General features: G+C 40.0%; 1 protein-coding gene and 1 long non-coding RNA gene across 2 annotated transcripts in view; one reads left to right on the top strand and one right to left on the bottom strand.

Moving 5' to 3' along the window:
• LOC118669158 overlaps positions 1–17,071 on the bottom strand; it is a 31,169-nt gene that overhangs the window by 1,229 nt on the left and 12,869 nt on the right. The window contains exon 2 of the long non-coding RNA XR_004971900.1: positions 10,317–10,387. This is a non-coding gene — a long non-coding RNA (uncharacterized LOC118669158). The remainder of the gene's footprint in view (positions 1–10,316; positions 10,388–17,071) is intronic.
• LOC118669155 (solute carrier family 4 member 1 adaptor protein) overlaps positions 1–17,071 on the top strand; it is a 23,240-nt gene extending 6,169 nt beyond the window's left edge. Inside the window, exons 6-14 of the mRNA XM_036335017.1 lie at positions 1,843–2,003; positions 3,046–3,115; positions 3,440–3,626; positions 8,333–8,444; positions 10,579–10,819; positions 12,386–12,472; positions 13,085–13,152; positions 15,187–15,256; positions 16,736–17,071. Of these exons, the coding sequence (XP_036190910.1) occupies positions 1,843–2,003; positions 3,046–3,115; positions 3,440–3,626; positions 8,333–8,444; positions 10,579–10,819; positions 12,386–12,472; positions 13,085–13,152; positions 15,187–15,256; positions 16,736–16,785 (1,046 nt within the window). The 3' untranslated portion in view covers positions 16,786–17,071. The remainder of the gene's footprint in view (positions 1–1,842; positions 2,004–3,045; positions 3,116–3,439; positions 3,627–8,332; positions 8,445–10,578; positions 10,820–12,385; positions 12,473–13,084; positions 13,153–15,186; positions 15,257–16,735) is intronic.

Here is a 17,071-nt window from a genome sequence, read left to right as displayed (position 1 = left end):
ACATTTTTCACCCCATAAAACAATTTTACAACACCTTAAAATTTTTGGGGGGAGGGGTTCTTTTCTTAAAAATGTATCTTTATTGTTGAAAGTATTACAGATGTCCCCTTTGTTTTTTTCCCCATTGATCCCCTTCCACCCTCTACCCTCCTCTCCCAGGCCTCACCACACTATTGTCTGTGTCCCTGGCTATGCATATCTCTCTCTATGAAAGCCCAGAGACCAGAACGGTGGAACGACCAGAACGACCCGAACCACTGGTGGTTATGACAGCGCACTGTGGCAGCCCAGCAGCCTGATATGGGCCCCGATCGGCCCCCTCCACCCCCTGGCCTGCCCATCTCCCAGTCGACCCCCAACACCCCAATCTGGGCGGGGCCGGCTCGCCAACCGCCCGTGGCCCCTCTCCCCCGCTGGCCCGGCCCAATGGGCCCCCATCAGGGTGGGCCGGCGGACCCCACCCATGCACAAATTCATGCACTGGGCCTCTAGTCTATAATAATAGAAGCATAATATTCTAGTTAGACCGGACGTCCTTGCAGACAACCTTCTGGACGAAGCTGGGGCTGCAGGGGAAGCCCGGGTCTCAGGTGCCTGCTGGCGGCTGGAGGGAAGCCCAGGTCCCAGGTGCCAGAGGGAAGCCGGTGCTGGCAGCCAGGGGAAGGAAGGCCTACTCTTGCATGAATTTTGTGCATCAGGCCTCTAGTATGCATATAAATTCCTTGGTTAATCTCCCCCCTGCCCCAACCCCACTCCCATCTTCCCTCTGAAATTAGTCAGTCTGTTCGATGCTTCTATGTCTCTGTATCTATTTTGTTCATCAGTTTATTTTGTTCATTAGATTGTTATTTACTTTTTAATGTTTTTTCTACTCTAATAGGTGAGAAGTGGTATTTCATTGATTTAATTTGTATTAAATTAATTTTTAAAAGTTTAACATCTTTTTAAATGTTTGTTGATCATTTTATTTCTTTTAACATGAACTGCTTTTATTCTTTTTCAAATATTCTTTTGGATTATTGGCCTTTTCCTCATTTATCACTTCCCTTTTTTACTCACTGATTTTTTAGAGCCTTTTGCTTACTAAATAAATTAGCCCTTTGTTTTAATTTTTTATTGTGGTAAGATATACATAACATAAAATTGACAATTTTAAGCATTTTTAAGTGTAAAGTTCAGTGGCATTAAATATATTCACATTGTTGTACAACCATCACTACTGTCCATCTCCAGAACTTTGTCATCATCCCATATCGAATCTTTGTATCCTTTAAACACTAACTTCCCTCTTGGCCTCTGGTAATCACTGTTCTACTTCCTGTCTCTATGAATTTGACTATTATAGGTACCTGCTATAAGTGGATCACGTAATATGTGTCTTGTGTCTGGTTTTATTTCACTTAGCATAGTGTCTCCCAGGTGTAGTCCTTTGTTTTCATATATAGTTTGCCTTTTGTTGAATCCTGTCTTATAATAATTGATGGTGATTTTTTTTTATTAAGTACTTTAAAAATATATATATTTTTATTGATTTCATAGAGAAAGGGAGGGAGAGAGAGAGAGAGAGAGACAGAGACAGAGAGAGAGAGAGAGAAACATCAATGATGAGAGAGAATCATTGATCTGCTGCCTCTTGCATGCCCTCCACTGGGGATCGAGCCCGCAACCTGGGCATGTCCCCTTGACCGGAATCGAACCTGGGACCCTTCAGTCCACAGACCGACACTCTATCCACTGAACCAAACCAGTTAGGGCAGGTGGTGATATTTTAAGCTGCTTACCTACTTGCCTTCTTTCTTTTTCAAAACTTATTTTATTACCATATATTTTATTTACCTCTAGTATCTCGGAAAAGGAAAGCAAAGAACTGGGAAGATGAAGACTTTTATGACAGTGATGATGACACATTTCTTGATCGGACTGGCCTGGTTGAGAAGAAACGGCTGAACCGAATGAAGAAGGCTGGGAAGATTGATGAGAAGCCAGAGACCTTTGAATCCTTGGCAAGTTTTACTTATAGAAGTAGCTGTGGTAGTTTAATATTTTAAATAAAATAATGTATTTAAATTATTTTAATCACAAAAGCAATAGCATTGAAATCTGGTATTGAAGTATAACGTTTGTGATCTGCAAATTTGATGGCAACAACTAGTCTTATGCAAGTTGGGAAAAACTTTGGCTTGCTGCTAGAGTCTCTATCCACCTCTAGGTGAATATTGGTCTGTTAATGAACATTCTTTGGATATGATGTTACACTCCCTCCCCCCCCCCCCCCCACACACACACACAAAACAAAAAAGAAAAAGGAAAAAGTTCCAAATTGGGACATTCTGAGGTGAAACTGACTTTAGGTTTCTGGCAGTCAAAAATCATGAAAGGAATTTTGAGGAGTATTATTTGATAATAGTCTTTTATTTGTTCTTGTTGATGTTTAATAGTTTTAAGCAGTGTAGTCTTCATGAAATTATCATAAGGTAGCAGGTGTTTTCACTATATTAAGTGGTATTCAGAGTTTAAAACATGACCAGCATTTATCCTTTTGATTTATTATTGAAAACAAATAGCTTGAACTTTTTATTTTGATTAAAATAAAGTCTGTATTCTATACATTTATTCTGTTTAATTCGGAGTTCTTTAATTCAGGAACTAATTCAATTAGAATTTTTAAAAAAATATATTTTATTGATTTTTTACAGAGAGGAAGGGAGAGGGATAGAGAGTTAGAAACATCGATGAGAGAGAAACATCGATCAGCTGCCTCCTGCACACCCCCTACTGGGGATGTGCATGCAACCAAGGTGCATGCCCTTGACTGGAATCGAACCTGGGACCTTTCAGACGCTCTATCCACTGAGCCAAACCGGTTAGGGCTCAATTAGAATTAAATAGACAAATGAAAAATGTTAACTCTGTAAGGAACAGATTTAACCAGACTTCGAATTAATCTTCTTAAAGCTTATAACAATAGTGAAAATAAGAGGAGGAAGCCACCATATTTTGAAAGAAGAAAAACATTTGCTAACCCTGTTACTTTGGGCGTCACAGGTGGCAAAGTTGAATGATGCTGAAAGGGAACTCTCTGACATTTCTGAGAGACTGAAAGCCTCAAGCAAAGGTAAGGCAATGACTCAAATACTTATTGAGTATTGACCATATGTAGTGCACTATACTAGGCACTGGGCTACATTGGTTAATAAGATATACAGAATATGGAGCCTTTCTAAGGAGCTAGGAAGGACATTATACATTATTTAATGTAAATTCTCTATTTAATAGATGAAGGGAATGAGGCAAGGTGATGTCCCACAGCCTCCCAGCTCTAACCTGTTTCCTTATTCCTAATATCAATGTCATTTGTCCAACTCTATGTTAGTGACTTTGGCTGTATTTTAAAAATTTGCAACCATCTTTCTAACATGCATTATCCCTTTCCTGACAGCTCTATCTGAGTCAGCATCTCAGGACTCTTTAGATGCATTTATGTCGGAAATGAAATCAGGGAGTGCATTAGATGGTGTGTCCCGGAAGAAACTTCATCTGAGAACTTTTGAACTGAGGAAAGAACAACAGAGACTGAAAGGGTTGATAAAAATTGTAAAGCCAGCAGAGATTCCAGAACTAAAAAAGTAAGTCTTAGTTATACTTGGAGTTTTATTTAAAAAATTTTTTTCTTTGTAATCATTATTCATTTATTTGTGTTTAAAGTTTCTAAAATTATTTTTCAATTACAGTTGATATGCAATATTATATTAGTTTCAGGTGTACAACATAGTGATTAGACATTCATATAATTTACAAAGTGCTCACAGTGATATATACTTGGAATCCTATCTAATAATAGAGAAACATGGTAATTAACCATAACTTTGCTACCCTTCCCATTGGCTAATCAGAGAGATATGCAAATTAACTGCCAACCAAAATGGTGACCGGCAGCCAGGCAGCTGAAGCGAACAGGAGGCTTGCTTGCTCCAGTGACAGAGGAAGCCAACGTTCCCTGCCTGCCTCGCCCTGCTCTAAGCTACACTCTAAGCAACAAAGTTGCAATTATAGAAGCTAAACAAGCTCCAGATACCTGCTTTCAGCCAGCTTCGGCCTCAGAGCTTAGAGCAGCAGTGATGGCAACAATGTTTCTTTTTTTTTTTTAAAGGCTTTTTTTTCTTTTTTTAATATATTTTATTGATTTTTTTACAGAGAGGAAGGGAGAGAGATAGTTAGAAACATCGATCAGCTGCCTCCTGCACATCTCCCACTGGGGATGTGCCTGCAACCCAGGTACATGCCCTTGACCAAAATCGAACCTGGGACCTTTCAGTCCACAGGCCGACGCTCTATCCACTGAGCCAAACCGGTTTCGGCAGCAACAATGTTTCAATTATAGAAGGTAAACAAACCCAGATACCTGCTTTCAGCCAGCCACAGCCTCAGAGCTGGAGCCGGGCCTCAGAGCTGGAGCCGGCTCTCAGCTCCAGTGACAGCTATAGAAGGTAAATAAATCCCAGAATAAAAAAAAGAAAAAAGAAAAAAAGGAGAGGTTGGGAGCTTCAGTTGCCCGCCAGCCTGAAAATGGCTGGCCAGGCACACCCTGAAGGGGGTGTGACCAGCTGCAAACAGCCATCATCCCCTCATCCAGGCTGGCCAGGCACCCAAGCGGGACCCTGATCCGGGACACCCTTCAAGGCAAACCAGCTGGCCCCCACCTGTGCACCAGGCCTCTATCCTATATAGTAAAAGGGTAATATGCAAACTGACCCTAACAGCAGAAAGACTGGGAATGACGGTCACTATGACACACACTGACCACCAGGGGGCAGATGCTCAATGCAGGAGCTGCCCACTGGTGGTCAGGGCGCTCTTACATTGGGAGCTCTGCTCAGCCACAAGCCAGGCTGCCAGCTGCCAGTACAGCCGTGGTGGTGGGAGCCTCTCCTGCCTCCTCAGCAGCGCTAAGGATGTCTGACTGCAGCTTAGGTCTGCTCCCCGCTGGCAAGTGGACATCCCCCGAGGGCTGCCAGGCTGCCAGAGGGATGTCTGATTGCCATCCTGGCCCAATACCCTGGGGAGCAGGCCTAAGCCAGCAAGTGGTCACCCCCGAGGTGTCCCAGACTGTGAAAGGGCACAGGCCAGGCTGAGGGACACCCTACCCCCGAGTGCATAAATTTTTGTGCACCGGGCCTCTAGTCTATATAATAAAAGCCTAAGCAACCATTACGGTGGAACTACCAGAATGACCAGTCACTATGATGTGCACTGACCACCAGGGGGCAGATGCTCAACACAGGAGCTGCCCCTTGGTGGTCAGTGTGCTCCCACAGGGGGAGCGCCGCTTAGCCAGAAGCCGGGCTCACAGCTGGCAAGTGCGGCGGCGGTGGCAGGAGCCTCTCCCGCAGTAAGGAGTGAGGGGTCCCAGACTGCAAGAGCCCTAGACTGCGAAAGGGATGTCTGCCTGCCAGGGATCAGGCCTAAGCCGGCAGGCAGACATCCACCGAGGGGTCCTGGACTGCGAGAGTGCACAGGCCGGGCTGAGGGATCCCCCTCCACCTCCCCAGTGCACGAATTTCATGCACCAGGCCTCTAGTTTAAATAAGCATGTTTGCATAGATAACATTTTGAATTATATTTTTATCTTTTTAGATAATTATTTTTGAATAGACATGGAATATAAGAAACACTTTAAAGCACAGAAGGCAGTCATTTCATAGAGTAACTAAAAACTCATTTAATTTGTGAACTCTAGACACCTACAGATTTTTAGAGGAAACTATTAATATCTGTTTCATTGGAAAGCTCTGAATTTTATACTTCATCTTTTAGTGCAGAGTAAACCTTTTAAAGAGCAACATGTGCAAAAGGCCCATTTCCCTAATGTGTAAAGACTAATGAATGATAAAGAGACAACCATACACCCAAGAGAAAAATGGGCAAAGGTTGTCAACTGACAGCCACTGAAAAAGAAACACAAATAGCTCTTAATTACATAAAAAGATGCTCAACCTCACTCATAAGAGAAATACAAATACTATAATGTAATACCATCTATGATTTTAAAACTACAGGTGAATACAGACTATTTAAATTCTTTTTTTCTAAATTAAATTCATTGGGGTGATATTGGTTAATAACATTACATAAGTTTCAAGTTTACAATTCTATTACACATGATTTGTTTATTGCATAGTGTGCTCACACAGATAGTCATTTTAATGCCTGTATCTCTCTCTTTTTTTAAAAATATATTTTATTGATTTTTTACAGAGAGGAAGGGAGAGGGATAGAGAATTAGAAAGTCGATGAGAGAGAAATATCGATCAGCTGCCTCCTGCACACCCCTTACTGGGAATGTGCCCACAACCAAGGTACATGCCCTTGACCGGAATCGAACCCAGGACCACTCGGTCTGCAGGCTGACGCTCTATCCACTGAGCCAAACCAGTCAGGGCTAATGCCTGTATCTCTTATTCCTAAGAACCAGTTGATTACAGTTTAATAAAAATACTTTTTAAAAATGGGTAATTTCTTCCTTTAAAAGGGGAGAAAGCATAATCCCCTGAAGTTGATTCTATTGTGAACTGATTTTGGGGAAATTATTAGAAGAGATTAACCCAAATCCATTTGCAGACATCCAGAAGATTTTTGAGTAATTTATAAATAAGATTTCGAGATTAATTTTTCCCAAAGTTGGCTAGTGTGTGTGTGTTTGTGTGTGTGTGTGTATGTGTGTGTGTGTGTGTGTGAGAGAGAGAGAGAGAGAGAGAGAGAGAGAGCGAGATCCAATATTTTTTTTTCTTTTCCTTTTATAGAACTGATTGGGGCGACACTGTTTTCAGGTGCACACTTTTACAACACATAATCTGTACACCACCCCAAGTCAAGTCTCCATCCCAGTCTTACAACTTGACAATATTTTTAAAAGATTTATTCTATGTGGTCTCAACAGATACTGAAAATGTTGAGTAGGTTGTTTTAGAATTAAGCAACTCGTAGTAAACAGAAACCAGGTGAGCATCTCCAAAAGTGGTGTTGCCTAGATGGGTTCATTCACTTACAAAGGTAGTTAACTACAGAAAGTTTTTTTCCCTTTAGGTCAGTGTTGTCCAGTCAGCACCCAGTAATCACATATGATATTTAAATTACGTAAGATTCAAATTTCAGTTTCTCAGTCACCCTAGGCAATTTCATGTGCTCAAGAGGCACATGTGACTAGTGGCTACTGTATTGGACGGCACAGAAATAGAACATTCCCATCAATGCAGAAAATTCTATATTGAACAGTGCTGCTTTAGATTGTCAGCGTTTATTCCTGTATCTCTCTCTTCGTACTCACCACTGAGTACAAAACGTGCACTTGATGCTGGGTGCATTGCAGATGAATATTTACATATTGAGAGGCACCTCTTTTTAAAAAAATATATATTCTTGCTGATTTTAGAGAGGAAAGGAGAGGGAGGGAGAGAGAGAGAGAGAAACATCAGTGATGAGAGAGAATCATTGATTGGCTGCTTCCTGCATGCCCCACATTGGGGATTGAGCCCACTGCCCTGGCATATGCCCCAACCAGGAATCAAACTGTGACCTGGTTCATAGGTCCACGCTTAACCACTGAGCCATGCTGGCCAGGCTGCTATTCTTTGGGGGGGGGGGGTGGGGTGGTACAGGCCGGGGGCGGGGGGGCGGGGAGAGACTATTTTTTTCTTCTTTCTACAGTATCTTCATTTTGCCCTTCCTCAACTTTACCCTAGTGGGCTTAGCTTTTATGACGTCGTCAAGCCAATGAGAACATTGACAAACTCATCATTGTAGGGTCTCTTATTATGTTTTTGTCATTACTCACTACATAGGATATCCTGCCTCCCACCACACACACGCGCACGCACACACACTTTTTTTTTCTTTTTAATCAACTGTGCTCAGAGTTGTGTGGTTATAAGTGTGGACTCCAGGTAAGTAAGGTACTTTGAGTCCCCTGTTCAGATGTTGGTGAAAATAGGGCTTTACACCATGGATCCATCTCCTGCCACTTAATGGGGGTGGGATCATCTTACACATTGCCAGTGACCTTTGTACTGTAAGCATCACTTTATGAATATGAAATCATGTAGTATGGTGTAAATTACTAGACTAAGGTAGGAGCCGGAGCCTCTTCTTGTCCTTAATAGCTCTGTATTTGACTATCTGTAGTGTCATTGTCCATTCAGACTCTGCTGGCCTGAAGTCCTCTTTCATATGTGGAAATTTTTGATTTCCTAAATGTTTCTTTGTCAGTGTCATTGTGTTTTTAGATAAATTCTTGGCCTCACTGGAATAGATTTGTATAATTATTCTTTCTTTCTAGGACTGAAAGTCACACTATAGATGCTGAAAACAAAGCTAAAAAGCTTACATTGCCTCTCTTTGGTGCCATGAAAGGAGGAAGCAAATTCAAATTAAAAACTGGGACAGTAGGGGTAAGTTGTGGGTCAAGGTGTTAAACTTATAGCTTTTGAGTTATCTGAGCTAATTTTTCTCTTTTCAAAGCTCAAATGACTCATTTCATAGAATGAGTCATTTTTTTTTCATAGTAATGTGGAAAAGGGCTGTGAACTTGGTATGATCACATCTTTCCCAGGTCTTGGCTCTTGGATTTTTTCTCTTCAGTTTAGGGTTATCAAGAATTAATGAAAAAAACAAAAGAAAGAAAGAAAAAAAACCCAAAAAAGAAAAAAGGAATTTAAAAAGAGAAAAACAAACAAAAAGAATGAATTCTTTTATGCCAATCAGTTTACATGTAACTGATTTATAAATTAGAATACCAGTGGACTAATATGTGATGACTATTACATTTAAGAAAGGGTCTCCTGCATTAAATGCTTCTCTCCAGGCTCAGCTAACACTTGTTAGTAGCATAGTCTATGCACCTGGCTCTGTCATGTGGTTTTTCCTTTATTCAGTCCTTCTAAAACCTTGTGATGTGTGGGAATTATTACCTCTCACCGGGAGGAAACTGGGTCAGAGAGGTTACATATAAGATTACATCATTAGTAAGTAATTGGACTGGCAGTCAGATTCAGGTCTTCTGTCTGTTGAGTTTGTGATCTTTCTACTATTCTCTAATATTCACTTATGTATATTTTTGTTTTAGGTACATCCATCCCTATTTGTAGTTTCAGCTTTTAAAAGGTTTTCATCAACCCAAAGAGCTACACCTTGTGTTTTAGTGTGTTAGGGCTGCCATAACAAAATACCACAGCCTGGGTGGCTTAACCAACAGCAATTTATTTTATCACAATTCTGGGGGCTAGGAGTCTAAGATCAAGGTGCCAGCAGGGTTGGTTGGTTACCTCTGAGACCTCTTTCCTTGGCTTATAGAAGGCTGCCTTCTTGTTGCCTCTTTACATGGTCATCCCTCTGTGCATGTGCACCTCCCTTCTTATATTGGATTAGGGCTCCATCCTTATTTTTACTTAGTCACCTCTTTAAAGATCTCATCTCCAAATATAGGTACATTCTGAGGTATTGGGGATTGGGACTTCACATATGAATCTTGGGGGTACCTAATTCAGCCAACAGTTAGGGAAAACTGCCCTCTGGTGGCAGAGGTCTGAAATCCTACCCATATGTTCTGAGTGAGTATGTGGTTTCCCAATCTTAGATGGAAGCTTTTCTGTCTTGTGTGTGTCAGGGATGGGGTGGGGTGGGGTGGGGAGGGAGGGGGTTGGGAGGAGGATACTTAGGCTTTAGTTAGAAGAAAAACCTTGACTAAAAAGCTCTTCTTAGATGATTACTGAAATAAATCCTTTGTTTAAAACATAATATACCCAACATATACTTTGGTACCTTCTCTCTATTCCTTAAGCTGTGATCTACTTTTCCTAATAATTTTATTGAAAGTTCTTGCCCTGACCTGGTGGCTCAGTTGGTTGGAGTGTTGTCCCATACACCCCAAGGTTGTAGGGGTTCAATTCCTGGTCGGGACACAAACCTAGTTTGTGGTTTTGATCCCTGGTCGGGACACATACAGGAGGCAATTGATTGATGTTTCTCTCTCACATCAGTGTTTCTCTCCCCTCCCCCCCTCTCAAAAAAACAAAACAAAACAAAATATATATAAGAATAGTTGGCCTTATTCTTCAAGAAATGCCTTTCTCGGGACCTATTTTACTTATGTCTTATTTCCTTGAAATTGTGTTAGATCTAAGATGAAAAGATTGTTTTGGAATCACTGATTTATTTCTTAGAAATGTGTGTCTGATTTACTCCCTAGAAGGTTTTGTAATGAATTAAGATCCTTTAACATCATAAGTGGGTAACAGGACAGAATTCCTGTAGCTGATACTCACCTGGAATAAATGCTTTAGTTCTTTACATGCTGTTTCCAGTGTTTCATACTTAATATTCTTTGACCTAGAAACTAACAAAAATACTCGTTAAGGGTTCATAGATGGATAAAATTTCAGGTGAAAGTCTCACTTCCAGCAAACTTCTGCAGGGTTTATCAGCATATTGAGGTTAGACATTCTACACATTTAGCTTAACTCTGGAGAGATTTGTTTCTTTCTCATTATGTAGAACAGCTTGTTCAGGGTTTTGTTTCCCTTACAGAAGTTACCCCCCAAGCGTCCTGAACTCCCTCCAGCTCTAATGAAAATGAAGGATGAGCCTGAAGTGGAAGAGGAGGAGGAGGAAGAGGAAGAGGAAGAAGAGAAAGAAAAGGAGGATCAGGAAGAGAACAAAGTGGAGGCTGGAAGCAGTAGGCTACAGCAGAAGAGAGGGCCAGAAGAAGCAGTGCAGGAGATGAGTCCTCCCATTGATCTCACGTGTTCTAAAGAAACAAAACAGCATGGTAAGGTATTTCTTTATATAATGCATTTGAGTTAATTGTGGGTAGCTTTGAAAAAGCAGAGCTAGTTCTTGCCTGTGCACGTTTTGACTTTGCAATACTTTGTGATATGTGATACAACTGATTTTGTAAACATGCTTGCTTTAACTGCCAGTCATTTTTTATCCTCATTGCAAAATAAGGGCAGGTATGTTCAGTCTGTTCAATTATGGAAAATTGAAAGCTATAGAATCTGAAGCTCTGGCTACTGTGGTGAGTCCTGAGCTGTTGCCACTATATGATTGGAGAGCAGTGGAATATGGTAGATGGTGAGTCCTGGTCAGGTGGTCTCAAGACAAGCCTCCCTTACTCATTTGTCACCCATCCCAAAGCAGATGCTAAGCATAATTATACCCACTGGACATACTTCTCAGGAAGCATCATGACATTCATTTTTTTGTCCATGGTGCCTAGCAGAGAACCTGCATATAGCATTTACCCACCACAGCAAAGTTTGAAGAAAAAGGGAATTGATCAGTTTTTAAAAGTATTTTCTTCAGTTGTAAAAGGCATTTATGCTCACTTAGAAACTGAATCATACAGGAAAGGCCAAAGAAGAAAATAGAAAACGCCCATGATCCCATCCCGAAAGATGATTGTTTATCTTTCTAGTATCCTCTTATCCTGGTCCACTGCAGGGTTATTTTCCTTATGGCCAAACTGCCTAGCAGGATTGAGTCTGCACAGAAAATAGGGAGCAAGGGGGGAAAACAACCAAGAACTGGCATTAAATGTGTGTGAGAGTGTGTGCATGTCTTGTCTGCATAAAACACCAGGCCTGGTATGGAGACCTTCTCTTGAATCACCTTCAGTTTAAAAAATTACCATTTCCTTCTCTGAGAGGTAAATCTTGTTTCTTCCCGTTCTCCTTTAGTTATTGGCAAAATGCTTAGGCTTTTCAAAAATGGCTCTTACATTACTTTTATAGCCGGTCTTTGGTCCGTACAGCAGAAAGGGGAAAGCTAGTATTGTACTTTGTACTTTGTTTGTTTGTTTGTTTAACAACATTGGGATCATATTGTACATGCCATTTTATAACCTGTGTTTTAAAATATACTTTAAAAATGTGGTTCAATAAGGGACATAGTGGTCCATTACATGCATGTGCCGTAACTTATTTAATCAACTCCCTGTTGTTAGACAGGGAAGGTATCTGTTAATTTTGGCTATTTTAAACATACTTGTATATAATAAAATCTTAGTGCTCATCTCTGATTATTTTCTTTGAATATGTTCCTGGAAGTAGAATTTCTAGGATATGTACATTTCAAGGAATATGTACATTTTTAAGGCTTTGGTAAGTATTGCTAAAAGTTTTATCTTAGAAGTGGCCAGTTTTTAAAGTGGGAAATTGGTGATTCTATGTTAGACATCTGGAGGCACATTTATTGAAAACTTAATTTTAGTTGAAGCTAATGATAGTAAAACTGGATGATTGTGTATTTAGCTTTCCTTGCTTCTGTTTTTGTTTTCCTGGTTTCCCACCAGGAATTAAATAATAACAATATGCTTTGGTTTTGTGTTTTATAGAAAACATGTCTCAACTCAGCCAAGTGGAACAGAATAAAGATGATCAAGACATTAGTGAAACAGCTGCATCACGTGAGGAACCCTCAGGCAAGTGGCACAGCCGACTCCTTTGCTGCTCTTCCCAGAGGAGGGGTGGCAGCTGGCCTGAGGCAGCACAGAGAATGGCCTTTCAGACACTGGGTGGATGCTGCTGCCGGGCCCTGGGGAGACCTGGAATATCTGAGAGGTTTATGTTTGATACCATCCCATTTGTCTTTCTTTTCCTCGGGCCATGCAAAGCCCTCCACAATTTTACTTTTCCCCAAATTGAATGCGTGCCTATCATGGGAGTGATTCCAAAACTACTAAAAGAAATCGGTTGACAGTTTGGCCTAGTCAAAGGACTTTTTTCTGTTTTTCTACTGCTTTTAACTGTAATGGTTAAACTGTGGTAAGTAAAGTCAGCTCCATTTTCCTTCACCTATTCAAATGGAGTGATTATATTCAAGTTTGTAGAATAGCTTTAGGATTTGAAAACTAGGGTTATTAGTGAAGGGGAAATTATCTTAATATATAGTCTTTACAATAGTAGAAGGAATTTTTGAGAATTTGATTGGTACATGTTTTCTTCACTAAATATAATGCTCTCGTGGAAAGAATGTTTTTTCTATTTATTTTGAAATAGCTATTGCCTCTTTTTTTTTCTTTTCCTTAAATTAGTATCAAAGAATGAATATGGGAAAAATAGAGATGAATTGAAGAAAAAGAAAGCTCCTGGTCCAGGCAAAGTAAGTGCTTTAGTCATAATCTTCACTTCTCTGGAAGTAGAAATGAATCCCCTTGTCATGGACCACATCCAAACGAATGAATCTGAAGGGACTGTCTTAGCAGAGTTCCCAACTGCCTTATATCCTCTCTTCTAGAAGCCTGGGCTCTATTTTTATTTTTGAGCATTTACTTTTTGAGTTCTCTATTATCTCCATCTACTCTGCTCCTTAGAATTGCTCACATATTTCTTTTATTAATTTGTGAATCTTCATATCCTAGTATGCCATACAAAGTCACTTGAGTAATATATTCTTATTTTCCTCCTTTTATTTCACAGAAGGTAGGATGTAATGTACTGCATTCTGCATCTTATTTTTTTGTTGTTGTTAATCCTCACCTGAGGATATTGTTTCCATTGTTTTTCAGAGAGAGTGGAAAGGAGGGAGGGATGGAGAGAGAGACAGAGGAGAGAGAAACTGATGTGAAAGAGACACATCACTTGGTTGCCTCTTGCACGCACCCCAACGGAGGATCGAACCTGCAATCCAAGTATGTGCCCTTAACTGGGAATCGAGCCTGCAACCCTTTGGTGTGCAGGCCGACACTCTAACCATTGAGAAACACCGGCCAGGGCTACATCTTGTTTGTTTTTTAACCTATCATGGAAATCACTGTTTATGAGTACACCAAGAGCTTCCTACTGTATGAATCTACTCTATTTAACCAGCTCCCTGTAGACAGGCACTTGTGTTGTTTCCAGTCTTTTATTACAACAGTGCTATAAATAATCTTGTATAAACATAATTTTGTATGGATATAGTAAGTTCCCAGAAATGAGATTGCTGGGTTGAGTGGGGAGGTCCTTAAGACCACCCTCAGGCTAGGTAATTCACAAGAAGCCTCACAGGACTCAGCATGTGGTTGTACTCACAGCTGTGATTTACTGCAGCAAAAGTATATGCCAAGCACAGTCAGCAAAGGGAAAGGCACACGGGGTGAAGTCGGGGGCACAAAATTCCTACGGTCCTTTTCCAGTGGAGTCACACAGGATGTGTTTAATTCCCCTGACAACGAGTTGTGACAATTTGTGAAATGTTGCTAACCAGGAAACCTCATTAGAGACTCAGTATCCAGGGTTTTTATTAAGGACTGAGATCACATAGGCTCACCTCATGACTGGCATGTACCCAAATTCCATTCTCCCAGAAGGAAAGCAAGTGTTCAGCATCAATCACATTGTTTTTATTAACAGTTCAGGCACAGTGAGCCGCTCTTATCAGTTAGGATAGTAGGAACCTTCCTGATATCCAAGTTCCCAGATGCCAGCTAAGACCAACTTGCAAACAGGTCTTTCAAAGGATAACCATCAAGTCAGCTATGCTAATTTGTTCCTGTACTTAGATCAAAAGGCAAATGCCAAAGTTTTCTCTACAGGAAAGAACTCAGACCTGTGTTAACTGCCCCTTTTAAAAAACATCACTTCACTCTCTCTGAAATCAGCTCGTTGACGCTTTACAGGAAAAAAAATAATCAAGGTTCAGAGAGAGAATGCTCCCATTTTTTGATTACTTATGTCAAGATCATTAATGGGAACTGTTCTCTCTTTGTTGTTGTTGTTTTTTTTAAAAATAGATTTTTATTGATTTCAGAGAGGAAGGGAGAGGGAGAGATAGAAACATCAATGAAGAGAGAGAATCATTGATCAGCTGCCTCTTCCATGTCCCTTGTGGGGATTGAGCCCGCAACCTGGGCATGTGCCCTGACCTGGAATCGAACAGTGACCTCCTGGTTTATAGATTGATGCTCAACCACTGAGCCACTCTGGCTGGGCTGTTCTCTCTTAAAAAAAAAAAATAAAAAAATAAAAAAAAAAAATAAATATATCTTTTTTTAAAAATTGATTTTAGAGAGAGAGAAAGGGAGAGGCAGAGAGAAACCTAACATATAACCTGGGGATGTTCTGACAGGCATAGGACAATAATTCTTAGAGTTAAAAAAAATTTTTTTAAAGAGTTAAAAAAATTTGAATAAAAAAACCTATCTTTTCTTTCCAGCTTCCACCAACACTTTCCTCCACATATCCAGAAGATGACCCAGACTACTGTGTGTGGGTCCCACCTGAAGGTAGATTGTTTTTACTTTTCTTTTCCTCTAAGATTTAGTTATGTACACTTACGAATATGTAATATATAGGGCTGGACAAAAGTAGGTTTACAATTGTAATACAAATAAATAATACAATATTTAATAAATAATAACACAAGAATAAAATAAGAATATTCGCCTTCTGCCCTCATTGGTTTGGCTCAGTGGATAGAGCATCAGCCTGTGGACTCAAGGGTCCCAGGTTCGATTCCGGTCAAGGGCATGTACCTTGGTTGCGGGCACATCCCCAGTAGGGAGTGTGCAGGAGGCAGCTGATGGATGTTTCTCTCTCATCGATGTTTCTAACTCTCTATCCCTCTCCCTTCCTCTCTGTAAAAAATCAATAAAATATATTTTAAAAAAAAGAATATTCGCCTTCTTTCTCAAGTAGGATATCATAGAAATAAGTTTATCCTTTTAATCAACCCTTTCTTTTCATACTATACAAAACTTATATTAGAAAACGTTGTTGAGATGTTTTCCAAATAAGGCAGAAAGGGGTGTTATTTGGGGTTTCCTACAATGAAATATTTTCTAATTATGTCACTTTGAATGCTTATTCATATAAATGTTTTTCTTATTCCAGATAAGGCAAACAATGTAATTTACAAAATTGGAAGCATATTCTGTGCCTTGCTCTTTTGTACTTATCACTATATTAGGGACTCTTCCATAGTTATTTATAGGGGTGTGTGTATGTATGGTTGCATAGTTCTCTTTTATGGTATGGATATACCTTTATTTATTTAATGAATGTTTGCTGTGTTTCCATTCTTTTGCCATTACAAACAACTCTGTAATAAGTAACCTCTAACATGTAATTTTACAAGTGCAGAGCTACATGTGTAGAAAAATATTCATAAAAATTACATGCTGGATCAGAGGCTATGAACTTTTTTTTTTTTTACTGATTTCAGAGAGGAAGGGAGAGGGAGAGAGAGATAGAAGCATCAATGATAAGAGAGTATCATTGATCGGCTGCCTCCTGCACACCCCCCACTGGGAATTGAGCCTGCAACCCTGACATGTGCCCTTGACCTGAATCGAACCCGGATCCTTCAGTCTGCAGGCTGATGCTCTATCCACTGAGCCAAATCAGCTAGGGCTAAAGATACTATAAATCGAATTCTATAGACATTGTGGCCATTTACATTCATACATATATCCTTATGGCCATATAGAAGATTCTTGTTTCCCCATATGCTCATCACAGGTTGATTTTTCTGTGGATTGGGTTTCTAATATATTAGTAATTAATAGAAATTCACATATGCTCTTTTGTCTGCTAATGTTAGGGTAAAGTGAAAAGAGGACCATATTTTGAAATTGTATGCAAAAAGTCAAATGAAACCTTTATGTGCTTTGTGTCTTACTTTTTGGTCCACTGATGTCTTTTCTTTTCCCTCCTGACCTTGGAAAATTGAATGTCTTCCTTTCTTTTTTTATACTCTGATGTAGGTCAAAGTGGAGATGGCAGGACCCATCTTAACGACAAGTATGGCTACTAATTGCTTCAGAATCCTAAAGGAAGACCTTGCGGACCATGTGATATGGGATATTTAGGATAACATATCAAGTTGAATGTCCAGAGAAGGATTTCAGATGATCATTTGTAAAATCTGGTGATTGGCCTTCTCTCCTATCCTGTTGGCTTCCTAAATTTATCTACCCACCTGATTTTCTTGAATTTGATATTTATGTTTAAAAGTGTTTGTGTATGTATGTAAAAAGGAACCATATATTTTGAGACTTAGTAAAGTAAGAGACATGTCTTTGCGAAAGTGAGACGGTGAA

The sequence above is a fragment of the Myotis myotis genome, unplaced genomic scaffold (assembly GCF_014108235.1).
Source record: "Myotis myotis isolate mMyoMyo1 unplaced genomic scaffold, mMyoMyo1.p scaffold_m19_p_14, whole genome shotgun sequence".
Classification (NCBI taxonomy): Eukaryota; Metazoa; Chordata; class Mammalia; order Chiroptera; family Vespertilionidae; genus Myotis; species Myotis myotis.
Note: the sequence above shows the minus strand (reverse complement) of the source record. Positions and strands in the feature narration are given on the sequence as shown.